The 10894-nt window shown below is 37.8% G+C and overlaps 1 gene segment (V, D, J or C); it reads left to right on the top strand.

Moving 5' to 3' along the window:
- The first annotated feature begins 9824 nt into the window (after positions 1-9824).
- Positions 9825-10310, top strand: LOC124109028 (immunoglobulin lambda variable 8-61-like). The segment is given in 2 exon segments: positions 9825-9891; positions 9991-10310. Coding segments are annotated over 2 exon segments (366 nt in total).
- Positions 10311-10894: the final 584 nt, after the last annotated feature.

Raw genomic sequence — 10894 nt, 5'->3', positions numbered from 1 at the left:
GGGCAAAAGAGTGTGGTGGAGGAAATCAGCTTAAAATATCACACTAGGGAGCGGGTGGTGGGAGACAGAGAGAATGCACTTTCTTCCACATCGACCAAATAAAATCTAGAAAGGAATGCCTCTAGGGACCCGAGTTCTCTAGCCACAACCAACCTGCTCACTGTTACCGTACACTGAGTCCCTATCAGGGGATTAATTTACTGATTAATTTAAGGCTTTTGTAACCAAATTATTTAACATTTAAACTTTCTTGCATTGTCTTACACATGAGCTTTTAGGGGACATTTAATCTAAACCATAAGAAGTTCCGTCCTTGTGTTTCATATTTGAGAGCCTTATTTGCATACCATCAATTACATTCCATGTGAGTATGCAATAGGATGTGTTTATTTTGTATTGTCAAGGTTTGTGAAGCCCTAACTTAATCTAAATTTATAATACTTCATCATCTTACAAAGAAATAATTATTAGTCTGAAATCTAATAATTTTTAGCTTTGGCTTATAACTCCATTTATTACATAATTTAAGAGATCAGTGCATTAAATGATTGCTAGTATATTCTTTTGGACATATTAACACAAAAAAATGCAATTTTCTGATATCAGTTCTGTTTCTTTTTACTGCTATTTGAAACTCCATTGTATAGGTGAACTAGGTGTCTTATCTATCTATCAGTCATTGGATATATGAGTGTTTAAAATCTTGGCATTTATGAGTAATTCTGCTATAATCTTTGGTCTGTAAATTTCAAATTCTTTTGTGGATATGCTTTCTTTTCTTTTAGGTAGTAAATGGGAGATAAATTTTTGGACTGTATGTTAACTCTCTTGAAGGAAATGTGTACTGCTTTTCAAAGTGGATATACCAATTTTCTTTGCCGTGAGCAATGTGAGTGTCTATTTCTACATATTCTGGCCCAAATTTATTATTACCTGCCATTTTTAATAAAGCCACCCTGAATGGAAATTAATTTTTATCTTATTATGGAATTGCTTGCATTCTAAGGACTAATGACACTAAGAATTATTCAAAATACTTGATTCCACACAGCCTCACAGCATCTGGACAATCACCTGATGAGGAATACATAAGTAAATTCTATGAATAAATAAAAATTATGCAAAGGGGATGAAATAAAACATAAATTGTTTGCAATGGGCTTAGGATGGACTTCAACATGAGGAAGCAGACATAACACACTTTCTTGTCAGAAAGAAGCATATATTCAGCCCTTTCAAAAGATGAATGAATAAGAGAAATGAAGTAGAATTACTTAGCCAAGAAGGAGAATGACTTTATGACATTTGCCAGTAAATGGGTGGGCCTGGAGACTATCATGTTAAGTGAAATAAGCCAATCCCCAAAACTAAAGTTTGAATATTTTCACTGATATGTGGAAGTTAACTCAAATAAGAGGTCAGCTTGTGAATAAATCTTCAGGTTGATAGGAAGTGATCTGGAACATGTTGTGCCCACATCTCAGGTAAGTCTGAAAATTTAGCATTTTGCACATAGAGCAGAGAACCTAGATGTTCCTTCCACTGTGTGGCCTACTCCTCTCAAGGGTTCACTCTTGTGTCTAGAGGCAGGCACAAATTAACACCTTCCAAACAAATCCTAGTTCTTTGTTTCTGTGAAGTTTACCTATAAGTCCCATGTGGTAAAGTCTTTACTTCCAATTCATGATGCTATTTGGAGGTGGTGCGACTTTTAAGAGACAGAGACTTGTGGGGATCTTTGTCACTGATGACCTAAATTTGAAAGGGATACTGGAACCCCAGCCCCCTTCCCTTTTGCTCTTTCTTGCATTTGGCAATGAAGTGAACACTTCTTCTCTTTTATAAATACTTGCTATAATGTGCTGCCTAGCTACAGACTCAAAAGTGATTTCTGTTCTAGGTCATGAAAAATTGGAAAATATCAGTTGATTTTTCTCAAGTATTTAGGTATAGTTATAGAACTGACTCACAGACCTAGCCACAGGAAGAGTTTTACAAGCATCCCAAATGAAGACCCAGTATGAAAAGAATTGTCAAACCACCTAAGTGTCATTAAATGTAAGCTATAAGAGAGAAAAAGACCATATTTGAATGAAAAATAGATGTCCAGAAGTCATACTAAATAAATTAATGGGGTTATTATTACTATTATCTTGATTCTGTCACTATAAGATTAAGACAGGGGAAAAAAATTAAATTATGACAATAAGAGAAGTAAGGAAACATCATGTTAAAAAACAGATATTGACTAGACATGAACAAGTGAGGACAAATACAAGATTGTCCCTGAGGCTTTTCTGAGAGAAGCTGTTTTGAATTTTTGTGCCATCTGCATCACTGTGAGTATAGAAATGGGTTTTTTTCATCAGGCACATTGAGTTCTTCCAGTTGATAAATCGATGAGCATTCACTTGAAACAATGAAAATTTTTAACAAATGTGGTCATGAAGCCACAAAGTAGCAGAAACAAGAGGAAGTTTAGAAAAGATTCTAATAATGAGGGAAAAAAAGGAACTTGAGAATTTGAGCAGGATCCAGGGAGGGTAAAAATATGTTATCATCTTATACTGAGGACAAGGATTTTCTTCATTCTCTTTCTCTTTCTGACTATTGCTATCTAAATCATTGCAGCCCAGCCTGTGCACTCATGTATACTTCATGGCACATCTCAGTTCTGCCCCTCAGGAATGTAAATGTCTGCACATGTCACATCTGAAATCATCTTCAGTCCTTCCTGTATCCTCTCTTTGGGCCAATCAAATAGGTGCTAGTCTCTCCTAAACCTACAATCATCTTATCACCTGGGGCCCAGAAGTGAAGATGGTAGTCAGTATGTTTATACATACTGCATGAATCACTAAGTAAAAATGCATACATAATGAACAGCCAGCCTTAGCTGATAAAGTTTTTTCATGATTATTTTACCATTTATTCCTTGATTGAATGGGGTCATCTGGGTTTTATCGCGAGTTCTTCTCTCTTATTATTATCCACATTCCTCATTAGTGACTCCTCTCAACAGCCTGGACCCCATCTTCAACACCAAGGTGGCAGCATGGCACTGGAGAAGATTGCAGTCAATGGCTTCTGAGCAAAGAAGCCAAAATTTCTGACTCCTTCCCAAGTATTTAGTTCTTTTATGCATAGAGAAACTATCTAATTGCCATATTTTCCACATTATTCAATAGTGATAGCTTCTGCCTATTTATTCAAACAAGAAATGTCCAGTTTCTAATATAGTCTTTCTTTCTCACCCAGCAGGTCCTTGAGGTTAAAATGTTATGAAGATTCCATCTTTGAACAGAACTCTGATGAATCTCCCCATTCTGTTTTCCCTTCTCATTGCTTCTGTATGTACAAATTAATTTGTTAATAAACATTTTGATAATCCTCTAAATTTTCATATATATATATATATATATATATATATATATATATATATATATATATATATATATCACATACACATAATTTATGGGTATTCAACCTTCTTCCCAGAGACTCCCACATGCTAAGCATGCACTCTACCAGTGTGCAACATTCCCAGCTACCCTCATTCAATTTTATAAACTCAACTGAAAGTACAATTCCTCTGAGAAGTCCGCCTTAATGTCCTAAATAGTAAGTTTCAATTGTTTAGAATTTGTATTTTGGTAGCGCTTGTCATATTCACATTATTCTGTTCTTTCTTCCCTACATTACATAATTCTAAAATGACAAACAACATGCTAATACTGATGAAATTGTGCTTATGTGAAACTTATCACTCAGGTATTCCAGGCAAAGCCATATATCCAACGATGGTGGCAAATTCTGTGGCATTAAGCTCTATACTTCTGAGGACACTAAAGATTAACCTGTGACCAGAAGGTGGTGAAGAGGAGCTGTGCAAGGCCTTACATTGTGTTTTTCACAGCTGGCTCAGGTCTAGCAGAGGCTGATCTTCTTCCTGTGCTCCCCAAGGAGGTCTTCAGTCTGGTGCTCTCAGAGCCTGGTGATGGCTCCTGAGCAGGATCCTGTGCAAGGTTTCCAATAGCTGCTCTGTCTATGACATTTCCTGTGTTGAATCTCAGAACAGTCATCTCTCTCAGCATCCTTTCCCTTCAGATCATCTCTAAGGCTCATGAATCAGAGATCAGATGTACTCTGAGAAAGCAGAAAGGGAGGAGTTTAATTTATATGAACTACCTTGTTTTTTTCCCCCTGAGCACACCAGAGAGGATAAGACAAGCCTGGAGTAGTAGAGACCCTCTGTGCCCTTACTCCTCCTGCTACTTTCTGATTAAATAGGTAGGGACAGGTCTCAGAGACTCAGGACAGACCCATCCTATCTCATTTTTTCTAGTTCAAACACCAGTATCTTAAATATGGTTCCCACTCTAGCACCCATGATTGTCTGTGTTTTCAGGTTCTCTGCCCAGCCTCTGCTGACTCAGCCACCCTCCCTTTCTGCAGCTCCTGAAGCATCTGTCAGACTTATCAGCACCCTGAGCAATGTCTTCAGTGTTGCTGAAAAAGGGGTATGGGGGTACCAGCACAAGATGGGGAACCATTCTAGATTTTCCTTGAGATACTACTCATATTTGGATAATTTCTATGGATTTGGGGACTCTGGTCTCTTCTCTGCCTCATTTCTGGGCTGCAGCCTGAGGATGAGGCTGAATATTATTGCGCAATTTTGGCCACAATAATGTTTTTCAGAGTGACACAGTCAGATGGGGAATTAGTATAATAAAACAATCAGCCCACTCAGGATTTTTTACTATACCTCTTCACCAACTTTAAATTAATATCCCTCTATTATAACATATATTTAAGTAAGTTATGTATCACAATGTCTGTCCTCTAAATTTTCTAATCAGTTTCTGAAGTCACAGGAAAACTGAAAAAACTAAACACCAAAACAAATAACAACAAAAATAAACATAATAACATTCAAACTTTTCCTTGTGATCCATATGTTGATCTTCATTTATAACCAGAGCCTATTGAGTTAGAATTTTTCCCCCTGGAAAAAAAGCAAATCAGTTTTCTTATTGGCCATGAGCCAGAGAACGTTCGAGCAGGTGGACATTCCTCCACCACATGGGCTCTGCTCTTGGAGGATTCAGAAAAGATCCCATCTGTTTGTCTCCAGTTATTTGTGCTCTGGGCTGTAACAGGCTCTCAGGAATTGACACACTAAGATGTGAAATGTTTTGTGAGGATAGAAGCATCAGAGAAATTTTAGGCTCAGGGTTGTCCTGGCTTCCTTGCTGTGTATCTGCATCTTCAGTTTTAATGTCAAGGAGAGAATTCTAGGCATTGGGGTAGAGAAGTTGTAAGGAGTTTAGAACTGAAAACAGCAAAGTTTCTTGAGGGACCTGAGTGACAGAAGGTGAGGCTCCACCATTGATTAGAAAACTCTGAGAGTCCTCCTGGGAAGTTGAGTGAAATAAGTCCCAAGAATGACACTCTTCTCCATGTGACACCACTCAGGATAATTTAGACTTTCATAGGTAGTTTTTTCTGAGATCATTTAAACTGACATCTGTCTTTCTTTCCTCTAATACCCATTGGGGGTTCTAACACTCTAGATTTTAGGAGTGAACTGTGGACCTTCAGTGAGAAGAAATCCCCACTTGTGTGTGTGTGTGTGTGTGTGTGTGTGTGTATATATATATATATATATATATATATATATATATATATATATATATATATATATGCCTACATTTGTCCATATATACTGTACCTCAGAACCTGAGGTCATTTTGTTTTACACAGAGAGCAATAAGAAACTTTGGAGGTTACTATGGCAATTGGTACCCAGGATTTCCTGTGAGAATTCCTAGATCTGTGACATCAGATATAAGTGATCAGTCATCATGGATTCAGTCCTAAACTTGTGCCAAAGTGTGTCAGTAGTGTCTCCTTGAGTACCTCTAGGTTCCAAATGGAAAAACAGAATGAAAAAAGGTTATCACTGTCTTCTCCCTGCCCTAAACACACTCTTTCCCTTATTCACATTTGGCTACATTATCAATGCAAAAAAGTTCTCCAACCTCGGGTAAATTGAGATAACATCACAACTCCTCCTGTGTGACCCATCATTACTCTGTCTCTGCCTATGAAAAAATACACACTCCTATTTGGATTCTGCAACCCCCTTCATGTCTATTGATTGTTTCTCAGGCTGGGCTCATCTTACCTGAAATCTGAAAACATAGGGAAGCTGTGCTTCATTATCTCTTCAGATTACACACTGGTGTGGCTTTAGATTCCCTGATGAATAATGAACCCTATTCACTAACACATAGCTCTCCAACCTCTACCATGCTCATTTTTCCCTGTTAGGCCTCAAAATTTATGCTTTTCCCTGAATAATCATCAGGTGAAATGATGTTCTATAAATATCAGAATTTTGGGGGCCTGGACTTTGTAAACCTACCCACATTTAAATCCATGCAGCTCTTAACAAATGAACCTGATTCTCTGATATAAAAATTCACAATGGTTGCTTAGTTTAGGTAATTTATATTCATAGCAATGTTAATTTTATCAATACTCATATGGAAAAAAATATAAAACTAGAATAAGATTACATATATATTAGAGTCCAAATGAAATTGGTTTTGTCAAGTTTTTGACATTCAAGGGCAAATTAGAGCACAGGGAAGCAAGTCAAAGCAGAAAACACTCATTCCCTGATAATATTATATTCTCATAGGGAAAACAGACATCTGAAGAAAAGGCCTGAAGAATGGGGTTAGTGAAAACACAAAAAAAGGACACTCTCAGTGAAGAAGCAACCTGAAATTAAGAAAGCCTGTAAGAGCAGCAAAGACAGAATTACTATGACTTGTGACCCCTCCTGAACTTTAGCCTTTAAACATTGTTCAAAAATTTCATAGACTGGGAAAGACCCAAAGTACTTGGCTGAAACATAGCCAATAAATACCAGATAATTCTGAAATATGTGGTACCATAAACAGTGCATTTAGATTTCTGGAGATCATTAGAAACTAAAAAAAAAAAAAAAATTCTCAGCACAAAACACCAGGGTGTTTTTACTCTTGGGTAAATAAAATCAGAAAGGGTCATTTGTTCTTGCCAGGTTATCAGAGGGTTGAAGACACAGGACCAGAGGCCAGCAGGGGGAGATGTTGCACTACTCATGACAGGACAGGGCTCTGCACCAAACCAAAAAGAAAAATACTGGTTTTTACACCCCTGTGCAGAAGGTGTCCTGAACAAAGTGTGACATTCCTGCACCTGTGTCCCCAGAGCCACATGAGCCTTGGGATTTGACCCACATCTTTGCTTCATATTTCATTTTTCCACCATCTTTGGAGTGATTGTTTAGGCCTGTTTTCCAGACAGAATGAAAAAATGGTTACAGAGCAGGATGAAATTCAGATAAAGAAGCAAGCAAGAAGACTATCTGGAGAGAATATAAGAAGAAATTAGGCAAGAGTAGATCTCAATACTGAAATAAGAAATCAGTGATCCCATTTAATTTATAAAGAAAAATGCAAAAAAATATCATTATGAATATTAGTTGACTTGGTTTTAGTAAAACAACATAGAGAACATATGGGTTCTTAGAAAGTAAAGAGAGGTTTATTTTGGTTCATGGATTTGTGTGTTCAAGCCTGGAATGGGTAGCCAAATGTGTTTTAGACACGGATATGATAAGGTGGGGAAGGGTGACGAAGGTGAATACTCACATTAAGCTGGGAAATTTAGGGGGGTTGGGAAGGAACAGGGTTTTATATATGGGTGTCCATCATATTTGTGGACATACCTTCAATGAAATAAGGCTTTCTCAGAAGGCCCTACCCCCTGTCACCTGAGAGGAAGCCTCTATGTATGGACCTTTGGCAGACACTCAAATTGCACCCACAGTTTAGCAGTATGTTAGGAAGTGGAATTCATGTTAGACTGAGAAAGACTTATCTTGACTAACAGGAAGGATTTGGGCTAATTTTTTTTCCTTTGTTTGTGTTTGTGTGTGTGTGAGGTCTATGCAGGATTCTAAACATTGACTTTGAAGGGTGGGCAGGTATAAGACTTATGAGACAATGTCAGATGTTTCACTCAGGGAGATAGCATCTAAGCTCTCAGAAGTGGGACTTGGCCACTGTAGGGGAGAAAACTGGAATCATAGGGCCCACCTCAATTGGACCTCAACGGGACTAATCAATACACTGTGTATTTCCCTAGTTGCAGGATGTATCCATAGGGTCCTTCAGGGATAAAATGCACAGTCCAAATTAAACACTTACCTGAATCAAGCAGTATCACCTGTACACACAAGGGAGCTGCTTTTGCTTTGCTGACATGAGCTCCAGGTACCCCTAAATCTTCTTTGCTCCCAGGTTTCCTATTCCTCATTTTACTTTTGGCCCCTTATTGCCAACTGCACATCACAGGAGAAAACTGTTGATTCATGCTTCAATGAGAATGTCTGAGACAATTTTAGAAGTAGACATGACTCACTGTTGAGGTTATGATTACTTGCTGTTCAGTGTGATTTCCTAATTCATCTGTATTTAAATATGTGATAAATAATGTTAACCCATTGTTTTTTTTTTCTATTTTTACATTACATCTGAATAATTTGTCATTTTATTTCAGGGAGTTGTAATGTAACTCTTAAAAAACTTATATTATTATGTTTTTTATGTATTAAAATTAGTATTTTTATTTCTTTCTCACTAAACTTTCAGATTGTCCTCTTTGTATTACAAACACACATAATCAAATCTGTATATAGACACTCTATCAGATACTTTTGACTGCTGGCCATAACCAACTTTAATGTTAACACGAGTAGATCTCTTAAAATACCCTCAAAATGAATTATTTAGAATGAAACAATAATAACAAAGAAATATAATAAAATAATTATGAGCAATTTAAAAATTCTATTTTAGTTTGTATTTATGACCACTATTTTAAAAAAGAAAAATCTTACTTCACAAAGGAATTGAAGGAGTTTTATTCTGGACTCCCCAAGTATCCTCATCTAGTACTTCTAATCATCTTCACAAGTGAAAGTATCTTAAAATGGTAGAGATGTTCACATTAATTTGATCATAAATATTAATCTTTTTTAAAGTATGTTGAAAATGGTTTTCTTTTTTATTATTTTTGATGCTGGTAAGAATCTCATACTTTATCTCAAATTCTGTAGTTACACCTGTGCCAAAGCCATATAACAGATGACTTCTTAGAGTGGAAGCAGATGATTCCTAAACCTTGTGCTGGTGCCGTGGGTGTGTGCAATCTGAACGTGGGGCTCTACTGAGGCTGCTTGAAACAGTTTCCATATTCAGTCAGTGGGAGACCTCTGTCTATGGACCTGACTATGGAGTGCCCCACAATCCTGACTCTGTAGTGTCAATATGGTATCTATGCTGAAGAAATGGCCTGACAGTTATCACAAGGGGAACAACACTCATTTACTGAAGAGGAAAGAAATGTTCACCATGAAGGCCTGGGTTTGTGGTAAAATTGATGAACTCGATAGACATGGAGAATTCACCCTTGTTTTCATTCCATCTCTAATTTTCAAAAGATGAAATTTGTGCCTGGGTTGAAGAAGTGTGAGGAAGCTGATCTCATGAAAGGCATCAACTAAGACTCAGGTGTCTCAGTTCCCTATAGTCACTGGTCTATGAGAGTCCCCAGCACCTGCTTTTTTTTTCATAGTCTCCTTCAGTGGACACCAAGCTGAGCACTTGGGCAGGACAAGAAAGGAAGTTTAATTTGCATGGAAAACCTGGGTCTGAAGAGGCCTTAAAATGCCAAACTCAAAGTGGGGAGTTTGAGGACACTAAGTGCTTGTGAAGATCCCCACCATGGCCTGGATGATGGTTCTACTGGTGTTCCTCTCTTTTGGTTCAGGTCAGGGGAGGGTAACTGCATCCTGGGGTGCCTACATAAAAGCTCTGTTTTAGGAGGACCTCTATTAATAACAATAACTGTCTGTCTTATTGCTTTTAGTGGTGGATTCTCAGACCACTGTGATCCAAGAGCCCTCACTGTCTGTGTCTCCAGGTGGGATGGTGACACTCACCTGTGGGCTTAGTTCTGGGTCAGTCTCTACAGGTCACTACCCAAGCTGGTACCAGCAGAATCCAGGACTTGCTCCTCACTTACTTATCTACAAAACAAACAACCGCTTCTCTGGGGTCCCTGATCGATTCTCTGGTTCCACCCTTGGAAACAAAGCTGCCCTCACCATCACAGGGTCTCTGACTGATGATGAGGGTGATTATTACTGCTTCCTCTATATGGGTAGTGGCATTCACACAGTGATCTGAACACATGGGGAAGTACAACCAAAACCTCTTCATGTGCTCAGAATGTCTCATACTTTACAGAATGGAGAGAGATTGAGAGGGTAACAATGTTCCACACTTTCATGGGAAGATGATGCTGCGTGACTCCTTGTCCTACTAGCGGATTATGCCATGGGCCTAATCCTGTCTCTCCCAGTGTGTATCCATTTCTCAGTGTGCCTCCTCCTACACTAGTCTTCTACTCTCCCGCTTCAGTTGGGAGAAGGAGCAGAGGAGCTCATCTCCAAATAGGTAACCATCAGGAAGATTCAGAAAATCCTCCCCTACCTTAAAGACTCTTCTCACTCCAAATACTAATAAATGATGGTTAGTGTTTTCTCATACATTGATTTTATTATGGAGATCAAAATAGTAGTCAATTTGCTTTTAAATTATAATAGCAAAATTGATTTTATTTTTATGATTATAACACAATATAATTTTGCTTTTCTAATTATGTTATTTATTTAGTTGTGTAGATTTATGATTAATATGCAGTCAGAATCACCATCTATGTCTAAATTATTCCCATATAAAAAATAGCAAGGCATTGCAAAGAACAATGA

Source organism: Marmota monax, unplaced genomic scaffold (genome assembly GCF_021218885.2).
Source record: "Marmota monax isolate L192 unplaced genomic scaffold, Marmota_monax_Labrador192_F-V1.1 WCK01_AAM20220418_F8-fsc00918, whole genome shotgun sequence".
Lineage (NCBI taxonomy): Eukaryota > Metazoa > Chordata > Mammalia > Rodentia > Sciuridae > Marmota > Marmota monax.
This window is presented reverse-complemented; position numbering and strand designations above follow the sequence as displayed.